At 38.5% G+C, this 23,790-nt stretch overlaps 1 protein-coding gene across 2 annotated transcripts in view; it reads right to left on the bottom strand.

Annotated features, from left to right (window-relative positions):
• DMXL1 (Dmx like 1) overlaps positions 1–23,790 on the bottom strand; it is a 157,304-nt gene that overhangs the window by 97,602 nt on the left and 35,912 nt on the right. For both annotated transcript variants that reach the window (XM_024194440.3, XM_024194441.3), the window contains exons 7-15: positions 20,337–20,512; positions 15,982–16,171; positions 11,287–11,455; positions 8,197–8,409; positions 3,773–4,026; positions 2,983–3,667; positions 2,183–2,304; positions 1,345–1,434; positions 932–1,034 (exon numbers count right to left, since the gene is read on the bottom strand). In XM_024194440.3, coding sequence (XP_024050208.2) covers positions 932–1,034; positions 1,345–1,434; positions 2,183–2,304; positions 2,983–3,667; positions 3,773–4,026; positions 8,197–8,409; positions 11,287–11,455; positions 15,982–16,171; positions 20,337–20,512 — 2,002 coding nt within the window. The remainder of the gene's footprint in view (positions 1–931; positions 1,035–1,344; positions 1,435–2,182; positions 2,305–2,982; positions 3,668–3,772; positions 4,027–8,196; positions 8,410–11,286; positions 11,456–15,981; positions 16,172–20,336; positions 20,513–23,790) is intronic.

Genomic DNA, 23,790 nt, shown 5'->3' with positions numbered 1-23,790 from the left:
TTTTTTTTTAGATACAAGTTTAAAAAGGAAGCTGTCAGACTTTTTTTAGAACCCTGTGTCCAAAGGAAGGGTTTAGCTAGTTGTAAGAATGATTGCTCATCAGACAGGAGTGTTGGAAAGACTTACAGCCACTCCACTTCCTAGTGTCATCTGGCACCATTCCCCTATCTTAACATTAAACATGGGACTCAGCTATCTATTTGCCTTTCATAATACCACAAAATAGTATGGGAAGCTACACATCCTGCATCTCCCAGATCCCGAAAGAGGGCCTACTGTACAAAAGACTACTGTTTTCAACAAGTGCCTCTCTCTGTACTAAAAGCCATCAGTCTTATACAACATTTCCTACAGTATACAAAGGGTACCTCTTGGTAAAATGCTTCCTCGCCTTAGACCAGGGGTTGGCAACCTTTCAGAAGTGGTGTGCCGAGTCTTCATTTATTCACTCTAATTTAAGGTTTCGCATGCCAGTAATACATTTTAACATTTTAGAAGGTCTCTTTCTAGAAGTCTATAATATATAACTAAACTATTGCTGAATGTAAAGTAAATAAGGTTTTTAAAATGTTTAAGAAGCTTCATTTAAAATTAAATTACAACGCAGAGCCCCCCAGACCGATGGCCAGGACCCGGGCAGTGTGAGTGCCACTGAAAATCAGCTCACGTGCTACCTTTGGCACGCATGTCATAGGTTGCCTACCCCTGACTTAGACCCTCAGTCTGTTTCCTCAAGGAAGAGGAAAGTAGTTTGTGTTCTATTTGTAATTTTGTTCCATTCATTTGAACTTATATTCCAATAAAATCAAGCAGATCTTTGGCCTCAAAATATAACTGAAGTGCAAAAAAAGTCATTATATCCAAACAAATCAATATCCCTTTGATACATTCTTCATCATCTTGCTGAATTAAACAGTTAATACTGCTTTACCAGAGTCTGCTAAACAGTTGTTCTTTTCAGGTATTTTCTCATCATCGTTATTCAAAATGAAGTCTTCTTGAAAAACATGAAGTAACTGTGTTTTTCTGCCATGCTAAATTGAAAGACAAACAGTAAATAAAATGAAGAGAGACATGGAATCTCTTATTTCTACGCTGATATCATTAAAAAATTGACAGGACCAAGCAAAATAATGAATTTTGAATAAAATTTATCTGCGATACCTATAATTCTCTCTGCATATGGGCAAAGGGGTAGTCTGTACATCTCAAACAGTATTGGTTTCATCATCAGTGAACATGGAAAGTTACAGATGTAATGCTCAATTTTAATGCCTTTTTAAATCAAGTAAATGAATGTTCTCCACCACCATAAAATGTGTACAGAAAAATTATCTTACTTACAAGCTCTGTAATAGCATCCAACTCTACAATGCACCCTGGCCTTGCAGTAGACTGTTGACTTATGATGTTAAAAACTTCTCCAACGTATTTCTGAAAAAAATACAGTAATACAGTAATTTTTAGTTCAACTCCTAAAGTTGATTAAAATATTACCTGATGTTTGGCATTTTCATTTTGGCATAGTGTTTTTATTTATTCGTGGCTCACTTACTCAAAGTCAGGGTTGAAAGAAGTTCAGTTTAATAAAGTGAGATTTATTAAAGCCAAAGAGATTTGTTTACATTCTATGGAAGTCTCCCGAGTCTCAGAACTTTTACAGAACTCTCTCTTACTGCTACGCACTTGGTTTTGTTAATTCTGTAGCACTAGTACACACACAATTAAGATTATCTAATTTACAATGTTATGGGAATTTAAGTAAAGCAGTTCTGTGAGGACACAAGAGGAGTAAGAATGTTAACACTAAAGTGCCACAGAATCTTTAAAGGCCTCACATGAAAGATGCCTCCTTGCACTAGGAGTTCAGTACTGACTCAGAGGAAAGTGCCACTTATTGAATCATCAAAACTACTTCTTACAGCATTAGGTGTTTCTTGGAGATTTTCCAGCCAAGTAGTAGAGACTTGGCTCAACAATGCTGAGCTTTGGGGATCTGACATAACAATGGAGTATGGCTGCAATGTTGTAAGATTCTATTATACTTGCAGATTGACTTTACAACAGAGATATATTTTGCAGAGTTCTTAGTGTTCTTCAGTTACTAAGTCTGACAAACCAATTTATGAGTTATGATGATGATGTAATTTACATGTTTAAGTAAAGTTAAGTTTTTACTTACAGAAATTTCAGGATTGGATAGCTCACACAAAAGCTTTTTAGCATCTATTATAGCCTGATATAATCTCAGATACTGTCCATCACTTGCCACAAAGCAAGCACTTGGAGAATTGCAGTATGCACCTGAAAAGTATTTATGAACAATCAGTTCAATATTTAAGTGAATACATACTAGCTCCTTCCCTATTTTTGGCAAGAAGCAAATCACAAGAATTTATTATTAAAGACTTAAACAAAACAAAAGAAAGCAGAACTTATTTCTCATTTATGTAATTTGTATTTAGATATTTAATAAACGTGTCCATATGCCAGAAATATGAAGATTTAATACTGAACTTCACCAAAAGGAAACTAGACTCCAATCTGCCTATTGAAGGCGACACTACCCTCAAGAATAGTACTCTCCTTGTCTGTATTAATATTTTTCAACCCCAACCCACTAACATTAACATTTTAATGCATTTTTAAAAAAATGTTATTTAGATCTAAGATTTTAAAACGAAGGGCAGTGACCTTCTCCTTAACTTGTAAAACATATCTATAGTGCCTTATAAATAAGAGGGCAGAAAATATCCAGTGGCTTTTTTTAAGCTTACCAAAATTAAGGGGACATTTTTCTTAAATTTTAGTCTAGGTTACCTTACAGAAAATCCACACTTTGGAAACCAATCAGAGATAATTTAAAAGTTCCATCATTCAACATATTTAGATTCTCCATACTACTAGCATCATTTTTTCCCTTATTCTAGTTGTTTTAACAATTGAAGATTTTAAATATTCTAATTAACTCAGAAAACTTACCGAGACAGTAACTGGGTATAAGTGTAGGCAGCCATGCCACATTAGAAAAAGCTGAAACATGGAGAGAATTAATTCGTGCAAGTTCAGAAACTCCTCCAGAAAAGGATAATGGACCAACTGGATCAACTCGCCAAAGAATAAGCTCACTATAAACTGCACTGGGATCCTGGGACGTTACACTTGTAGTGCCTCTATTCTGAGATCTTAAAGGTGACTCTCCAGAATTTGAAGTATCACTTGTCTGTTTTGTGCTGTCAACATCTGGTGATCTTAAAGCATTATGATGAGAAGTTGTCAGCAGCAAAGGTAACACTGAATGACAAGCCAAGTCATTAAGATGAAAACGGTGACCACAATATCGAGATTTATGTGAAATACTGAGCACAGTAGAAAAAGCAGATTCCTCTGCAAAACTAACTAGCCACTGGTTTAAAGACCCATCTGCATGTTTTGAAATCATCATAACATTGGGGGTGAAGATACTTAATTTTAAACTGTTAGTTGATTTATTGTGGGCAGAAGAGATAAGCATAGATGAGGAACGTGTAAGGCCAAGGGGCTTCTGTTTGCCTTGTTGAATAGCGAGGTCAACATTCTTGGTGCAGGCATACATCACTATACTTCTGCAAAGAGAATTTGCATCACCTGTTGGAAATGCTACTGGAATTCTTGAAACAAAAGACACCTAGAGTTAAAGGGGGGAAATAATATGTATTAGAACAAATAAAGAGGATATTAATGTACTCATTGAATAATAAATATATATTTGAATCCAGAAAAACCATAATACCTGCACCTGGCGAAACATACCAGGCTGATATTCATCTAGCCAGTCCACATGCCATACCAGCAACGAACCATCCATGGAATGAATACTGAAAAGCATGTCTGCATTTTTGCTCCACTCAGACAATAGTATTTCAATCTCATGATCAATAATAGCAGAAGATAAAGGAACAAAGCCAGAATTTGGAACAGTTTTCTCACTACCCAGTTCTTTCTTCTCTTGATTTCCTTTTTCCTCTTCTCCACTATCATCAGCTTCTGGCAGAAGAGCATATAAAGTAAAGAAACCCATGAATGAAAGCTACATTTGGAAATTAAAATCTTATAGGCAACATTGCTTGGTTATTCAAAACTTCCTTTTAAGCCTCTTCTAAACCATTCATACAAACATGGATTTAAACAAATTGAAAGGGTAATGATTTAATATCTAAACCAAGTTAATGCTACATAATTGAATATATTTCTATATCTGACTGAGAAAAGTGTAGTAAGTTATATTATGTATGTCAAGCTATTTTACAACACCCTCTTACACGCCTACCAAAAAAGGTACAATTAAACATGGATTGGTAATTATACCAAATGGAATTAAACTGACCATAACTCACTGATAGCATTTTAAAAAACAAGTTGTATTAGCTTATTCATGAAAGTACAGAAAATGAAATATTTTTTTAAACCCAGAATCTGGAAGTTCAGAGGCGTTCAGGAATAAATGCATCAAATTCCTTCCAACTGGCTTCATGTATCCCAAAAACTTGCCATTTAAATAAAAGTCACCAAGTTATGAACACAGATAATCCAAGTAGCAATTTTAGAAACATAAAAACTGTACAGTTCTTAATATTTTTTAAGACCAGGCTTCAGGCTTTGTGAATACTACAAAAATTAAGGTCAACACGTTTTCCCGAGTTTTTAAAATGGCAATGAAAAGAGTTTTGGTTGTTTTTAAACATTCTATTGCAGAGGTTACTAAAACACTGGCTGCATTTTGCTAGTACAAGAGCCAGAAAATAAAAGACCCATTTTTAATTGTTTAAGGCAAATAATGAAAACAATCATGAAAGTACATTTTTAAATGTTCAGTTAAAAAAAAAAATGTGTTGATGGAAGTCTCTCTTGAAAAGCTTCATTTTTAAGTTCTGCCCGCAGCAATCTGCTGAGTAAAGAGGAATATAGATGGAATAATGCACAGCTTTTATGTAACCTCGACTCCAAATATTTGGTACCAGAACAACATGTTCATGTGATCCCTAATGGACACTACGTTAAAGAAGAAAGTTGCAACATTCTGCAGTGTCCAGGCTAGCATCCCATAAGTGGAAGTGTGCAGAAGCCTCCTGAAGGTGTCTGAAATTTCAAACAGCCTCTTGGGTTTTTTTAAACTAACAACCTCAAAACAAAAGACCTACACTTCTAGAAACAGTCAGATGAATTCCCCATATTCCCAGATGGATTCAGTCACAACAGTGAGTGCTAGCCAATTTACACATTAAACCACACTTCACTTATCACACTACTCTATTTCTAGCTGGCAGGTGTCTACAGCACAAAACCACCATACACAGTTGCCATTAGATGACTATAATTGGCAGTATCAGCAAAAAGGCAAAGAATGAAAAAGCACAAAGCTTGAACTACCCTTTCCCCACTACAGGTGATCCGTTCAAAACAGCATAAGTATAGTAGAGTACAGAAGCCTGTATTAGCACTAGATCACATCTGTTCTGTGGTTAGAGAGATTGGCAGGCCTGGCAACTGAACCTATCAGCTTCTTATTCAGGCTGAGAGAGAAACAGGCCCATGTGAATAAAGCTTGGGGCACAAACTTCAATTTTCTTTAGTAGGTATAAGATTTAATCCTTCTTAGCTTAAGTAGAATTTTATATTAATGCAATCTAAACTGGCTCTGTGTCTAGGTCCTGTCGCTAAGAGCAAGGTGACTCTTCACCCAGTTAAGCCTGAAAACTCCTGGCTCCCCAATTCCTTGATGGTAAAACAAAAACCCACAAGGGCAGATACAGAGGTGCTCTAAAGTGTATTTTAAGAAAGGTGTGGTCCTCATCAGGCCATAAATCACATCTTTTAATGTGTAACTGCCTTAATGAACCCAAAGCAGTGCACCACCAACTATTACCCCAAAAGGGATTGGGGGGGAGCAGGGGGAAGAGGCGGTCAGGACACTGAGATACTTCCACTAAGTTATGTCCCATTTATCCCCGTGCTTTTATGATTTTGGAGTAACATGCTTGTGGTCTAATGATAGATATTTCCACTATTTCCAAACTGACCAACGACTGGATCACGCTAATCGGGATGCAGGACCTGCGATGCACTGATCTGCTTGGAAGTCTTCTGGAGAATTGTCATGGAGGTACAGCAAGCTAGAATTAAGAACATAAGGACAGCCATACTGGGTCAGACCAATGATTCATCTAGCCCAGTCGTCTATCTTCGGACAGTAGTTGGTGCCAGATGCTTCAGATGGAACGAACAGAACAAATGATCCATCTCATTGTCGTGTCCCAGCTTCTAATAGTCAGAGGTTTAGGGACACCCAGAGCTTGGAGTTGCATCCCTGACCATCTTGGCTAATAGCCATTGATGGACCTATCCTCCATGAACTTATCTAATGCTTTTTTGAACCCATTTATACTTTTGGGCTTCTCAACACCCGCTGACAAGGAGTCCCACAATTGGACTGTGCACTGTGTGAAGAAGTACTTCCTTTTATTGCCTTTAAACCTGCTGCCTATCAATTTCATAGGATAACCCCTGATTCTCGTGTTACGTGAAGGGGCAAGTAACACTTCCTTATTCACTTTCTCCACACCATTCATGATTTTTAGCATTCTTATCATATCCCCCCCCCCGAAGTCGTCTCTTTTCTATGCTGAACAGTCTGAAGTCTTTTTAATCTCTCCTCACATGGAGGTTGTTCCATACCCCTCATCATTTCTATTGCCCTTCTCCTATTCTACTGTATCTTTTATAAGATGTAGCCACCAAAACTGCATGCAATATTCAAGGTGTGGACATATCATACATGTATGTAATGGCATTATGAGGTTTTCAGTCTTATTATTTATCCCTTTCCTAATGGTTCCTAACAGTGTTAGCTTTTTTGATGGCCACTGCAAATTGAGCAGATGTTTTCAGAGAAGTATTCACAATGACTCCAAGATCTCTTTCTTGAGTGGTAATAGGTAATTTAGACACCATCATTTTGGATGTATAGTTGGGATAATATTTTCCCATGTGCATTATTGTGTAGTTATGAACATAGAATTTCATCTGCCATTTTCTTGCCCAGTCACACAGTTTTGTGAAATCCCTTTAACTTTTCACGATCAACTTTGAACTTAACTATTTTGAGTAATTTTGTATTATCTGCAAACATTGCCACCTTGCTGTTTACCCCCTTTTCCAGATCGTTTATGAAGATGTTGAGCATCACTGGTCCCAGTACAAATCCTTAGCGGACCCCACTATTTATCTCTCTCCTCTGTAAAAACTGACCATTTATTCCTACCCTTTGTTTCCTGTCTTTTAACCAGTTACTGATCCATGCCAGGATCTTCCCTCTTATCCCATGACTGCTTAGTTTCCTTAAGAGCCTTTGGTGTGGGGGTCCTTTGCTTTCTGAAAGTCCAAGAACACTATATACACTGATCACCCTTGTCCAGATCTTTGACATGCACCAAAGCTGGGCTTACCAGCCTATAATTGCCAGGATGGCCTCTGGAGCCTTTAAAAACTGGTGTTATATTAGCTATCCTCCAGTCATCTGGTACAGAGATTGATTGAAGTGACAGGTTACATTGCAACCTTAAAGGTCAAGGTAAATGTGGAAGAAGGTCTTATTCTTGAGCCACCAGAACACCAAGTAAGTATGCTGCCCTTGCTTTCCCTAGGTTGGTTCTAAGGAAAGAAGAACCCAAGATTACGCCAGGCTATGTCAGCCTGACCAGCCAAGTGGCCAGAAGAAGCCTGCAGGCCAGTGTAACATACTAACCAGAGACATCACATGGTCCCCTGAACTGTACACCTGACTTCGAAGACCACTCAAGCTGAAGAGTCATTACTTTTATTTTTGTTAACCAACATTTTTTTCTAATTTGTTACGGGATTAATGATTTCATTCAAATCATGCCTGGAAAGCAACCAAGTGATAGCAAGAGTGCAGGACCAGTTCGTAAGCAAAAGAAGATTGATTTAGAGCAGAAAATGTTGTAATTGTTTGGTTTTTATGCTTGCACAATATACATTTCCGACTTATGTAAAATTCGGGTTACGCAAGGCTTTCTGGAACGGAACAATTGCGTAAGTCGGGGAGCGTCTATATTAACTAATTTAAACATTTGGTTTGCCCAACAAAATTACAGCACATTATAAAGAATAGAAACATATCTATTATATGCATTTTACCTTCATCTGATTTGCCATCCAACTGATTTGACTCTTCAGTGCTGGTCTCTGAAGAATGCTGCTCAAAGCTCTTTTTAAGATGCTGCAAAAATACTTCCATGGAGAGGGTAAAATGCAGTTCTTTATTGTTCAGCCAGTGCACTACAAATGGCCCACTTTTCTCTTCATTCTCACTGAGACTCAGAGACGTGATAGAAGGAAGTAGAGGAATGTCTGCAATGCCAAGAAGTTAATGTGATTTCCAAAAGAGGAAGAGGTAGTGGTAATGTGTTTTTTCCCGTACCAGTGAAAAAGGCTAACGTTATACAACCACGTGCAAGCCTAACCCTGCTTCACCCTGAGGGATTCTACCATCCCCTCTGGGCAGATATTCTGCTCCCAAAGGCCCTATATGTCATGGTTTACACCAACAGAAGCCACCACAGATCTCAGGAGATTTTAGCCCACTGTACATTGTGTTTTGTAGAGTAGAGATTTCACAAATTTACCCATCCCTAATACTTTACACTATTTGTTAGGGCACCACTATTACACATGCAACAAACACAAGTAAATGATACAAACAAGTTTCAGATGGGTATATAATTTTGTACCATCTGAAATTTAGGATGCAAGAGTGCAGCCACTTGTGACGTGCTGAGAATTCTCACATGGCGCACCTGGCAGCAGCAGGCTCTTCTTATATGTAACCCCCACCTACAAGTTCTCCCATACTCCCATTTTATGCAGCAGTACAATGTGCTGAGGCAGCTATAAATTCAACATCCTGTCAGACAAAGCACTTTTGAGTGCAAATATGCTCTTTTCTCCACGGAAATTGGTACTGCCTTTAAACTGCTCAAGCAGGTAGTTATGCCAGGACCACAACAAGGAAATGGAGAACAAAGAAATATAGGAAGACTGAGGGAAATGGAGGAGAGTGCACAGGGAATAAAATTATGAAAAGAGAAATGCGGAAGCAGACACAAGAAATTTCAATTCTTCCAGAATAAGCTTCTCTTGTTGGTTAGCCACAGAGGGCCAGCTCTCAAGATGATGAATCTAGCATTAAGATGAGTTATAAGGAAGAATTAAATTAGATTAAGAAAGGAACATACCAAACAAGAACATGATGTGCAGGCTGACTTTTGACATTCGTATACATTTATTGAACTTTCAATATTTTTTTTACAATATTTTTGAAAGGAACCCTCTTCTTCCCCCACCTTCCCAGGCTAAAATGTATTATTAAAAAGTCTGTCAAATGGAGTATTGTCTCTTCTTTCACTCTAGCTTTTATTCTGAATCAGCTGTAATCCTGGTTCTTGTGAGTTCTAACAGTTCGCACTAGGACTTTACTAATGATTCCTAAGGAGTCTTCAAATAACTCCCTTCCTCCAATTAAATACTATCATTTCTAACCACCTTAACTTGTAATCACAGCATGCTTCACAATGACACTTACCCTCCTTTGTAAAGGATTTTAAGATCTATGAGTGAAGATGGCTATGTAACAGCTACGTCATTACTAAGTTTTATGTGGTTTCATGATAAAAATGCTTATATAAGTGTACACACCCTATATTACACACACAAAAAAATATTAAAAGAATATTAAAATTGTAATGCTACGCACTCAAAAATGAAGTACAGTAACTCCTCACTTAACATTGTAGTTATATTCCTGAAAAATGCAACTTCAAGTGAAACGATGCTAAGCGAATCCAATTTCCCCATAAGAATGAATGTAAATGGGGGGGTTAAGTTCCAGGGAATATTTTTTTTGCCATACAGTACAGTACTATAGTGGGGAGGTGCCCCACACAGGCACAGCCCACTGGCACTGGAGACAATGAGGCAAGCAAGGAGGCTGAAGGTGCTATAGGCTAGGAGAAGCACGTTGCGCAGCAGCAGCTTCCCCTACTCTGCAAGCACCAGGGGCGGGGGGCTCAACCCTCAGCCTGCCCACGCCCCCCTGCCAAACCCCCACCCTTAACCCACCTATCCCCTCCCTCCTTCCCCTTTACTCTGCACGCCCCTCCTGCCCACAGCAATCAGCTGGATTGTGGCGTTCGGGAGGCAGGGGGAGCCTGCACGCTGAGTCCTCGCTCCTCCCCCCTCCCTCATGAACACCGCAGGCCGGCTGATTGCCGCGGGCAGGAGGCAGGGGGAGGCGCTGATCCGCAGGGTCTGCCAGTGGGCGGGAGATGCTGTGGGGAGGGGGGGGGCAGGTAGGAGAGCTGCCAGCTGTGGACAAAGCAGGCAGCCAAACAATGTTATAGCGAAGCACTGCACAACTTTAAATGGAGCATGTTCTGTAATTGAGCAGGGACATAAGATCGAAACAATGTTAAGTGAGAGGAAGTTAAGTGGGGAGTTACTGTACCAGAATTAAGGTTTCCTCTGCAACCTTTATTTGGACCTACTGTACACATGCATTGTGATACTGTAACATGATCACATACCACTGTTTTTTCCCTGCACAGACACCTGCATTATTCAGGACGCAAGATGGAACTGCTCTGGGATAGCCATTAATTGTAGGTTGCTCATTTTCTGGGTGACTGACTTGAGACATAAGGGTCTGATTTGCAGAAGTGCTGAGAACTCACAGCTGATATCAAAGCTGTGCTTTGAACATATAAAAGGCCACATAATGCTAAGCACTATGAAAAAATCAAGTCCTAGGAGTCTCAAATTGGGCACCCAAAATGAGTGGATACTTTTGACCTTAATCTGTCAGTTCCCCACCTGTAAAATGGAGATAATACACCCTCACCTCACAGCGTTGTTGTGAAGCACTCCAATAATATGGCAATGAGCACCAAAGAAAGCCATGAGGAATTGGTAATTCTGTCTTCAGAGCAGGATTTAAATAGTGTGCAATGAATACACATAGGGTCACATATTAAACCAGGAGCAGGAAACAGAATATTGAATAGTTGCTCTAAGTCAGCACCATCCATCCTGTGCACTGAATGAGGCAGAGGTCCTGTGCTCAGATAAATAAAGTCCATCAGAATGTATAAATACAAGGAGGCAAATTAAGGTTACACAGAGAAAAGTCTGTATTGCGTTCTTGTATCATAAATCTTAACTGCTCATGATTACCTGTGGCTGGGTTGATGCTGGCAGCAATATGAAAGTGACAGAGTGCATTTGCATGCAAAGGAGTGTTCCTGTGAACTTCATGAGGATCTTGCTGATGTGGGGAATATCCAGTATGTGCTATGAGGGCAAGTGACCTTCTCCTTCCTCGTCGAAAGGGCCTTAGATTTAACTGTGTGGAGAATAAGTCATTTTAATTTTGTTTCCAAAGGAAAAAAGGAGGATTTAATCTATAAATTATTTTCTAGAAAAGAAAGCATGTGAAATTCTAACCTAAAGGAAGTAGCTTTTACAGTTAAAAAGTGCACTGGTGAATTTACCAACTGTATTGTTCATAATGTATCTTCCATAGAAAAGGGACTACATATTAAAGGATGTTAATGTCTTTAGAATCCTGTAGAAAGCTTGTATGTACACAGTGTTGCCTTGAATGGGAGTAGTAAAATTCAGAGAGCTTTGTATTCCAATGTACTGGGCTGTATCTGTACAGGCTTCATGCTCAGACCAAATCAAATGCTATGTCCTATAGAATTTTTCAAGTGGAACACAAACCGTGCACATTGAAGTTATTAAAAAAAATCTTGAATTGGCTACTATCACCAAGTCTCCATGGCTGGATCAATACTTCATTTTCGACCCCATAAGCACAATCTCAGACTTTAAAGCCAAGAAAGGACTGCCATGATCAACTAGTCTGACCTCCTGCACACTGCAGACCACAGAACCTCGCCCACCCACTCCTGTAATAAGCCCATAACCACTAGCTGAGTTACAGAGGTCCTCAAATCTTAATTTAAAAGACTTCAAGTTACAGAGAATCCACCATTTATTGTAACTCAAATCACCAAACGACCCATGGCCCATGCAGCAGAGGAAAGCAAAACAAAAAATGAAAAACAGGGTCTCTGCCAATCTGACCTGGGGAAAAATTCCTTCCTGACCCCAAATATGACCATCAGTTAGCATGCAAGATCAACCAGCTAGACACCTGGGAAAGAATTTTCTGTAATAACTCAGAGCTCTGCCCATCTAGTGAGCAATCTCCAGCTGTTGGAGATACTTGCTAATAGCAGTCAAGGATGGGCCATGTGCCATTGTAGGTAACCTCATCATATGACTCCTCCATAGCTTATCAAGATCAGTCTTGAAACAAGTTAGGTTTTTTGCCCCTACTACTGCCCTTGGAAGGCTGCCCCAGAATTTCACTCCTCTGACGGTTAGAAACGAGCATCTAATTTCAAGCCTAAAAACATTGTTGATGGCCAGTTTATATCCATTTCTTCTTGTGCCAACACTGGCCCTTATCTTAAATAATTCCTCTCCCTCCCTGGTATTTATCCCTCTGATGTATTTATAGAGAGCAATCATATCTCCTTTCAGCCTTCTTTTGGTTAAGATAAACAAACCAAGCTCTTTGAGTCTCCTCTCATAAGGTAGGTTCCTTATTCCTTAGATCATCCTAGTAGCCCTTCTCTGAACCTATTCCAGTTTGAATTGATCTTCCTTAAACATGCAAGACCAGAACTGCACACAGTATTCCAGATGAGGTCTCACCAATGCATTGTATAATGGTAACAACTCTTCCCTAACTCTACAGGAAATACCTCACCTGATGCATTCTACAATTGCATCAGCTTTTTTTTTTTTTTTTTTTTTTTTTTTTTTTAAGAACAGCTGCATCATATTGGTGGCTCAGTCATCCTGTGATTGACCAATATACCTAGGTCTCTCTCTTGCTCTGTGGCTTCCAACTGGTTAAAAAAAAAAACCCAACCTCCCCAGCTTATAGCAAAAATTCCTGTTGATAGTCCCTAAGTTCCTGGCCTTGCACTTTGCACTATTTCATTCCATTTCTATTAAACGAGTTTTCAAGGTCATCCAGATGTTCTTGTATAATATTTCAGTCCTCTTTTATATTGGGAATACCTCCCAACTTTGTGTCATCTGCAAATGTTATTAGCACACTCCAATTTTTTGTGCCAAGGTCATTAATGAAAATGTTAAATAAGATTGGTCCCAAAACCCATCCCTGAGGAACTTCTCTAGTAGCTTCACTCCAGCCTGGAAGTTCACTTTCAGCATGACTCAGTCTCCATTTTAACAAGTTCCTTATCCACCTTTCAATTCTCATATTAATCTCCATCTCTCCAATTTAACTAATAAATTCCCATGTGGAACTGTATAGAATGCCTTTCTGAAATACAGATAGATTGCATTTACTGGATTTCCTTTGTATGGAAAATCTGTTATCGCAAAGGAAGATCAAGTTGGTCTGGCACAATCTACTTTTTGTAAAACCATGTTCTATTTTATCCCAATTACCATTTACCACTATGCCCATAATTACACTCTTTCAAAATTTATTTTAAGTCCTTGTGTACAAATGAGGTCAAACTAACAGACCTGTAGTTTCCTGGATCACTTTTTTCCTCCCCTTTATTAAACATAGGTGCTATATTTGCAATTCTCCAGTCACAGGATATGATCCCGAGTTTGCTGATTACTTAAAAATCCTTGCTATTGGACTATTTCGTGTGTCAGTTCCTATACTATTCTTGAATGGAGATCATCCAGCACTCCCCCACACACACATACACAGGGTGCCACTGAGCTTGGCTTCCACCTTGGAGGTGGTCATTTCTTCTTCTATATCTTTGTTTCCATTAGCCATACTGCCACTGTCACCAAGTTCCTCATTAAAAATGGAGGCAAAATATTTGCTTAAAGTGTTGTAATCTTTTCCTTACTTTTTTCCCCCCCCTGAAAAACTCTAGTCAAGTAAGATTCAAATTTTCATGAGGGGACATGGTCACCTATATGATATTGCTGAAGTCAAACTTTCCTATGTACTACTCCCCTTAGTGTTGTCACAATTTAATACCCCATTGGCATGAAAAACTGTACAAGCATTAATAGTGTAAAAGTGTAAAGAAACAAAACCTCAGATATCTGTCAGTTCAGTTCAATCTACCCAGATTCTGACTACCTTGTATGTTGAAGTTTTATCCTCTCTCAATTTGTCATTCTTGCTCATTCCTAACTTTGTGGTAGATAGGCTGTTACGTAACATTCTCCCAGTTTTTTCCTCACTTTTTTTAAATGAGAAAAAAGTCTTGTCTCTTGCACTCTCTTTGACTTAGAACATACGAGTAGATAGTTTCTCCCCATTTCAATGTCTTCTTTGGTTACATGGTTACCAACACTGGTTGAATAGCTTTTCTTCTCTAGGCTTGCACTGTGCTGTCTTCTAGTTTCCAATTCTACGTTATTGTCACCAATTCCAGATTTGGTAAAACTGCTGCTTTAGCATGTGGTAATACCTTGTTTTAGTAAGTTTCTTCTCTGTTGGAGTTATACAGATCCTGCAAAGCTCGTCTACAGGCACTGGACCAACCCCTTAGAGTTTCATTATAAGATTCTATTCTACAGAACTTGAAACTTCAAACTTTCCCATTCAGACTATCACCCACACCATATCCTCTGCTTTATGCTCTTCATCTGGGAGACAAAGAGCAGCCATCTAATCCTACCACTAAGTTTGTGTAGGAGCTGGCTGTCCTTAACTTCTCTCCACAAGTATTCAAAGGTACCTCATGACATCATTTTTACTTAGCACTTTTTCATCTGAGGGAGGGAGGCAGGCAAGCAGGCAAGGACCACTCTCCACAAATACGTAAGGCCTTACAGAAAGCAGTCTGCTCTAAACCTCAAGCAAGGTAGCAAGAGAGGGAAAAATATAACCTTCCACAGTATCACCATTGCTTTATCAAAGAGGCAAGAGAACATCCCACAACTCCTGTGGTAACCAGAGAACCCCTATCACAGGTACTTCTCAAAGCACCATCCTAACTGGGGTTCCATAGCATCTACACCCTAAACGTAAAGCTGTTCTCTATCATACACCATATTTCCCACATTAAACTAAAAATTATGGAGTACTCTACCTCTGTCCTCAGAACATGAGCACTGGTAGATGAGAGAATAAGGGGAATATTTCAAACCTTTTCCTGCTGCCCTATATAGGTGAATGGAGAGATACTATTTTACTTTGTATCTCTCCGCTCCAATGACTTATGGATTTAGTGCAACAATAGCCTTTATCTTCCCAATCATTCATCCTGGTGTCATCTCATGACCTCAAGGAGAGGGTTCTGGCCATAAAAGACAAGAGGTAGTGAAACTATCAAGCCACTGTCATCCTCTTTGCCCGAAGATGTCCAAGGTGGGCTGTTGTGCAAGGAATTGTGACCGGGACTGACATGTTCTAGCACAACTGACACAGATTTCAAGAAAACTCAAACTTCTTCTGTATTTTAAATGTCTTTACTCAATATATTGTCTCTACATTTATGTGACTAATACCCTCAGAGATGCCAAACTTTATCTGCAACTATTGTATTTTTCTTTAAATAGCTCATTTTCAAAGCTAACATGCATATTGGAAGGTATGTTAGCTGAAACAATTAACTTTAAGAGAATACTGCAGATTGTTCAAGAAAACAAGTTTTACTTCATTTTAAACATTCACATCATAAACGTAACTCTAAAAGTTACTCTCAAACCTATCTGTTTTTTAAACACTCTTTCCAAAGAAATTATAAAACATGAATTATTCTCAAATATATTCAGCAAATAATTTTTTTAATAAATACAAAAAAGATGTGGTATGTAAGCAAAGTACTATCCAACAGTTCTCACCTCTAAAGCATTTTGCATTCGTTCCTTACTAGAAGCATTTCTTTTGAAGTTATTGGTTAAGTTCACTGGTTCAGTCCAATGGTTGTATCCACCAGCGCATGATAAACTATCATTGGGTAACAAAGTCTCTGCCCAGAGACGGCATACATTATCCTTGCAGCAAGTCAGCAGTACATTGCATACAGCACCACTGAAAGAAAGTTTTAGCCAGATTGAAAAAAAATAGTTATATTCTGAGCATACAAATACCCACATAAAACAATAAAAGGTAAGAATTTAAGTATAAATTTCCAGAATTATGCATGACACTATGCCTTAGGTAGCATATAAAAAAAATTACAAAACTAAGTTCTTTAATTAACCTGATAAATACCCCCAGAAAAATAGGTGAAACTTTGGAACCTGAAATGGACTCAATGGTGCAACTATTTTAAATATTAGAAGTTTAGTGAACGGTCATGAATACAGCACTGGTATGTGCTTTCCGCCACCTCAAACTTGCAGTTATGTAACTATGCAATATTGGATCTTTGGTTCCAGCATACAAAACTAGCCATTTGGATGGAAAAAGTGAACTATATATTGATAGCCAATATTTTATCATTTTCTGTTCTTTGAAGCATTCTACAAATATTAATAATCCTCAGCATTCCCTTGTAAGCTAGGTAGGTAGGTATCCTCATTTTATAGATGTGGAAATTTGGACATAGATAAGTTTGTTCAAAAGTATGGCCAAAACCATACAGAATGATTATACAATAGACAGGACTATATAATAAGTTTTTTGTGACCAATCAAGATCAGAACTCCATTGTGCTAGGCACTATAAAAACTACATAGACATTCAAGTTCCCTTCCCAGACAAGCTTACAATTTAGTTTAAGACAAGACACTACAAGGGGATGTAACAAATGACCCAGGAACATGTTCTGGTTATGTATCTAGTCTGTGGGCATAATTTTGTGATTCCATGTAAGAGTTGCTAGGGAAATGGTAATGGGTATTGTTTTGCGTACACGTGTACACACACACACACACACTCTCTCTCTCTCACCTTAAAAATTATCAGATGGCAAATTCCTGTTGGCATGATAGTAAAGATGAATTTGACAACTGCCAAGGCAGTAGCTTTATGGAGGACATTCAGTATATGAGAGGTGGAATTCAAGTGGGCAGTCAAGGCTGACATTCTTAGAGCACAGGAAGTGGGGGGCAACATAACATACAGAATAAGTAAGGAGCGCACAGTTGTGAAGGGCCTTAGACTGCTGCAGTTGCACTCACTGATAACTGACTTAGAGAGGATTCAAAGAAAGCCAATTAGCAGATGACAGCAAAGATTGTTAATTTAATAAATGCTTTGTATGACAAGTCTGTGTGCTTTATCAGGACAGATACTGGAGAGACAGAATGGTTTAAGATTGTTCCTGGCATAAGGCAGGGCCGCTTACTATCCCCACATCTTTTCTGCATTGTCACAGATTTTATGATGAGAAGGACAGTAGCTTCTGCTGAAGACACTAGTATTGTTTGGGCAGGAGAAGCTGTAAGACTTATATTTTGCAGATAATATAGTCATATTGGAGACCAGCTTGGATTGAATGAAAAGACTATTTGTGAACATAAAAGCAGAAGGTGCTAAAGTGGGACTTTATATCAGTATGCAGAATACCAAGCCCATAGTGATAGAAGAAAATGATGTCAACACCAGTGGACGTGTGATTGATGAGCAAGAGAGTCCATGACTTTGTTTACCTTGGAAGTACACTATCTGTTAATAACCAGCTCACTGAAGTAGTAAAGGCAAGAATTGGCAAAGCCCGTAGATCATTTTCCCATTTGCCAAACATCAAGAAGAGTAAGAAGATAAATCTACATGCTAAAGTGAGATTATACAACTTGGAAACATGTTAGATGGTAGAAATACACAACAGGAGGCTGAAAGCATCCCACCAGTGTTGTTTAAAAAGCATCCCAGGAATGCTTTGGAGAGATCATGTAACCAAGATAGAAGTGCTGCTCCACACAGGTCAGTAATCTGCTCACTCAGTAATTAGACAGACATATCGTACAACGCAGGCCACAGGAACTATCCCAAATAATTCCTAAAGCATATGTTTTAGAAAAACAACCGCTCTTGATTTACAAATTGACAGTGATGGAGAATCCACCATAAACCTTGGTAAATTGTTCCAATAGTTAATTACTCTCACCATTAAAACTGTACACCTTATTTCCAGTCTCAATTTATTTAGTTTCAGCTTCCAGCCATTGGATTGTGTTGTACCTTTCTTTATTAAAAAGAAGAGCTTATTAACTACTTGTTCCCCCATGTGGAAACTTAAACTGTAATCAGCTCATCCCTTTACTGTCCCTTCATTGAGCTCATCGAGTCTAAGGCATGTTTTCTAACACTTTAATAATTTGTGTGGCTCTTCTCTGCACCCTCTCCCATTTATCAACATCCTTCTTCAATTGTGGACACCAGAACTGGACAAAATATTCTAGCAACGATCGCACATGTGACCAATATAGATGTAAAATAACCTCTACTCCTATGTGATATTCCCCCCTTTATGCATCCCAGTATCGCATTAGCTCTTTCAGTCATATTATCACACTGGGAGCTCATGTTCATCTGATTATCTAGGGCTCTATGAAATCTGTGTTAATGAGAGCATGGACAGAATCAAAACATTAATGCGGAATCCTGCTCTCCCAGCACTAAGAGAGCAGCAGCAGCAGGCAAGGCAGGCTGCATGGCTGTGCTACATGGAGCCGCACGTAAGAGAGTCAAGCTGCTCTGGATCAGGAGCCTCCTGATCTGCTGTCCAGAGCCGAAGGGAGGTGGGCTGATGTCAGGGTGTCCCTCCTTCCCCTGCCAGTGTACCCGGTCTCTGCTGAGCTGGGGTGGAGGACAGGGGAGTGCCTGTCTGTGCACCAGCCTCTGGTTCAGGAGTGGTTGCTGCCAGCTGCAAGCTGAATAAGTATTCAGGCTGGTGAGTGCTTTACTTAGAGACACAGCATGCTGACACACACACACCCTGCCCCCTTCTACCCCCCCATCTCTGTGGACTTCTTGTGTTACTGTTCATCCATGTCCGTTTTGTCATATTACAGAGTGCTACTTTAAAAAGTGATTTAAAATGTGATACTTTAACCATATACTGAATATCTGCAGGGTGTTCTGGGTTTTTTTGTAAAATCAGTTTTTTCCATTGCAATCCAATTCTGAACATTTTAATACATTTATAGTAAGGCTACTTAATTGTTGTTAATGAATCAAACAATTTTTATTAAAAAACCATAAAGATGGAATTCATTTTTTTTTAATGAAAAAAAATGAAATCAGAAAATAAATCAGAAAATGCAAAATTAAACATTTCATAGGGCCCTAATTATCCACTACAACCCTCAAATCTTTGACAGAGTCACTCCTAACCAGGATAGTCTCCCATCCTGTAATTCTACATTCTTTGTTCCTAAATGTATCTATTTACATTTAGGTATATTAAAATGCATACTGTATGATACAGACAGAAGGAAACTGGGATTCAGTGTGAATGACCATTTTATTTAGGTCCTATCATGCCTGTCACCATGATATGTTGGGTCTTCGGGACAAGATTTTGATTTTGTACTGGATCTTCAAGTAAACGGAGAACCAGTGGAGATCTTTCACACCACAATGAGGTAACAGCATTTGCATATATGAGCAAGAAGCCATGCACAAATGTGAGTTTTGTTATAATCAGATTCTGGAAGACCATAAAGAGAGGAGGTGCAATAATAAAATGCACAAATGGATATTTAGATAGAGTGCTTAATTACTGTTGGATACACACTGTACTGCAGAAGTCAGAACATTCGCCAGGTCTGCTTGTTAAGACCGAAGTAGGAATATAATTTTGTTAGCATCTGGACCAAAAGATGAGATTCCTGTCCAGAGCTAAATGCAAAACCTCTCTCTCTTCACCCAGGGGTTTCCCACCCTCACATCTTAAAAAAAAAAAAAAAAAATACAAGTCTGCCTTTTGCCGGCAGGGTGGTAGGAAATAACTTTTTACTCATAGGAAGTGCTCAAACTGTGGTAAACAGGGCATAAAAGAACCTTGACAGAATGTACAGTATAAACGTGAGGTGTGTGAGGCAGCTCATGGTAAATATAGAAGTAGCAGAGCAGCCACAATTTAGTATTGTTGAATTAGCACAGTAGGAAACTGGATTTAAACCAACGTCTCCAGAGAAGAGCAGCTCGGGTAGTTTTAAAAAAGAAGCCTATTACAAACGTTGGAAGGAAAGTTTATCAGGTAATGAACAACAATTTACAGATATCAAGCAGTTAAGCTACTGACCGTGGCATGTATTTGCTTGTCTTCCTCCATGAAAATCCATTTACAGATCGAGGATGGGCCAAGTAAACAAATGAAAAATCAACATCTTGTGCTTGTTTTTGTGGACTTGAACTTTGAGGTGTTACTGCTGATCGCCAACTATCGGTATTGTACCACACTTTTACAAGACAGTCGTCCTGAGCAGAAAGTAGGAAAACAAAAGAAAGTTTATCCTAGTAGAAATTCCAAGGTGAATAAAACTGGGTTTTTTAAATTTAAATACGAATATTTATATTAAACCCTGTTAAACCTATTTAAATTAAATTTTAAATGACAACTTATTAAAATAATTTGAATTAAATAACAAATATAATATTCAAGCAGTATATTTACTGCTGAAGTTTCAAAGAAAGTCCAACCACTGAACTGGTAGAAGTCACTGGCTAAGCACCTGAACCAGAGTCTGTTGAAGTGCTAAACAAGCTTTTGACAGCAGTAAAGTCTTATGGAGGTGTAGAGAGTATTTTCTTCCTTTCAGTTTATTCCACTAGTTTAGTTCAATTACATGTTCATAAAAAATTGAAAAACCAATTGGAAGTTGAAAAGGCAGAAAAAATTGTTTCTCTTTTTCAATGTACAAATAAAAATGAAGGGGGAGGATCAGATCTACTAGTTCTAAAATCTGTAGGAAATGGTAACCAGTTCAATTCACTAACTACAAATAGTGCTTCTTCTGTTTATTAAATCAGTTTCAAACATAACATTTTGATAATTTTTTTCTTATATATCCAGCACATTTAAGGTTGATTTAGCTAATAAACAAAGGTTTTTTAATATTTGGTGCATTTTTAATAGAATTGCAAATCTCCAAATGCAGCCTGACATTAATTACAAATAAAAAGTTGATCTAGTAAATAAGTGCATCAATCACCATTTTCTAACACAATAATATAAAAATACAGAATATAAATAAATGTAAATTTTACATAATTGTTTAAATAAATATGTATAGGCATAGTGTATTCTCCTAGCTGTCAAGTAACTCAGTTATACCAACCACTAAAAGTCAACCTTGTTGGTAAATAAAAAGTTCAAATGTAAAACCCGATTAAAATTGATGTAAAAATCAATAGTTCTCGCTCACAAATTCAAATAGATGATTTACATCACCACACAGTTTGGGAAATTTCAGCTGAAAATTTTCAACTAGTTCCCACAGATTCTAGATGATATTAAGTTGATGCATTTGAAAGCCCCGAATATGGCCTGACAAGGCTTTTTACATAGAGTATCATTTGTCCGGTGGCAGTGAATTCAAGTCACTCAGTAGGCTTCAGGCCTTCCTTGTCTGCCCAATATAAAAAACTTTTCAAAGACCAAATGGTGCTATAGAAATCCTAGATTCTGTCCTAGATGGTGAGAGAATTCCCTTTTAGGGGTACTCTACACTAGACGCGCTACATCAGTGAAGCTGCACCGCTATAGTACATCTAGTGAAGATACTCTATGCTGACAGGAGAGAGCTCTCCCATAGGCATAATAAATCCACCTCCGCAAGAGGTGGTAGCTATGTCAGCAGGAGAAGTTCTCCCACCAACGTAGCGCTGTTCACACTGGTGCTTAGGGTGGTATAACTTACATCACTCAAGAGGGTGGCTTAGTCACACCCCATAGTGACCTAAGTCATAGTGTAGACTTGGCCTTAGTCTGTCTTGCTCGTGTCAAATCCCCACCTCCTCTTGGTTGTCTGAACATCCTAACAGCATGGAATTCCTGGAAGAGCTGCTGAGATATTCTGTCATGGTTTCAACTTGTGCAATTCCTTCAACTTCAGTGGAGTTAATTCTGACTTACACCTGTGTAAACAGGAGAATCCAGGCCACTGACTTGAGAAAACTACACAAACACCTAAGACATTCAGGATAATGAAGAAATTTAGGCACATCTACTGTCCAGTTCTCCAGATTGTCTCTAACTATGCCTATAAAGTAGAGTATTACCCTAGACAGGATCTTCGGCCTAGTCACAAACAAAGGGCTCAAGAACTGTACCATATCTTGGTCAGACAACACCTTCCATACAGTGAAGACTCAAGGGCCCAGTTAATCTTGGGAACATCCCAATGAAAAAAAAAACAACCCAGCCAAAATGTCAATGTTCTAGGTTTCTAACAAGCAAGTCCATTATGATCACACTGACATGGTGGCAGTAAAGAACCCTCTCCTCATCCCTGTAGATCACTTATTCTCACATGATCTATGAAAGAAAAGCCAAAGCAAGAGAAAGGAAATGCTGGTGATGGAAAAACCTCAAGAGACTCAAACAAAGCTACAGTACATGGACCATTATGTCCATGAAAGACAAGATCCTTCTCCGCTCTAACAGGCAGAGAGTCTCACTCACCAGAACTATCCCAGATTTGGAGCCACATTATTGCAGTGACTGAGTGGTTGCATTTTTATCAGCTTATTTCACAGAAAAAGTGACCAAAAGAACCTCTATTTTGAACACCAGGAATATAAGGCAAAGGTAAATTAATGACATGATAAGATACTCATAATTAAGCCCACAGTGTGGGGGAAGATACCTGCCTCCAGAACCTGTGGCACCAAAAGGACATTTCATTTTATGCATGAGAACACACACATATGTAACATTATGGGCTGATCTAAAATAAACTAAGATAATCCAAAAACTGAATATGAAAGTCATCAGTAAGCAGTTCCTTAAGGATTCAGCTGCCACTGAAGCATTTTGTGCACACTAGGCATTTCTAGCATCAAATAACCTCCCTGATCAGCATCTTGTATGAGAAAGAAGGAATCAAACAATCTGCAATGACCCAGTTCTCCTGTTTGAGATCTTCTCCAGTGTAACTAAGCCAGAGATAAAAGAAAATAAAAAAAGATTAAGATTTAGAAGATTCTGCACTTACATATAGAACTAGGTTAGTTACGGTCAAGTTTCCAATATTATTCTCCTCATATTGCTTTAACAACATGACAAACTGGCTTTTTCCCTTTTGTTTTTTGAATTTGCAATGTGACATTATACATTGATTTCTTTTGGTCACAATTTGTACATCAAAAACTTTTATCCCAGTAAATCAACTAGTACGTCTTAAGGATTGCAACATGCTTTAGGGAACTATTTGTAGCTGTAAAAATGTCTGCCTATTATGCAAGAATATACTACAAATGTTACACTTTGGTATTGGCAATCATTTATGGGAACAGCTGTATTACTGAAGTCAAGCAAACTGAGTCAATTTACTACCAACCATACACATACTATGGGAGCCTTGTTTCATTTCCTGACTTCAGAAACTTTTTATCCATAACCTTAATGTTATATGATCTTCATTATAAGGTATTTTGAGCAACTGATTTCCAATATTATCAATTCTCAGAATATGGCTCTGGACATGGTTCAAGAACATTCTGACAGGACCTTCTTGTGATGTCATGTCAGTATT

This window comes from Terrapene carolina, unplaced genomic scaffold (genome assembly GCF_002925995.2).
Source record: "Terrapene carolina triunguis isolate 2854851 unplaced genomic scaffold, T_m_triunguis-2.0 Scaffold69, whole genome shotgun sequence".
Lineage (NCBI taxonomy): Eukaryota > Metazoa > Chordata > Testudines > Emydidae > Terrapene > Terrapene triunguis.
This window is presented reverse-complemented; position numbering and strand designations above follow the sequence as displayed.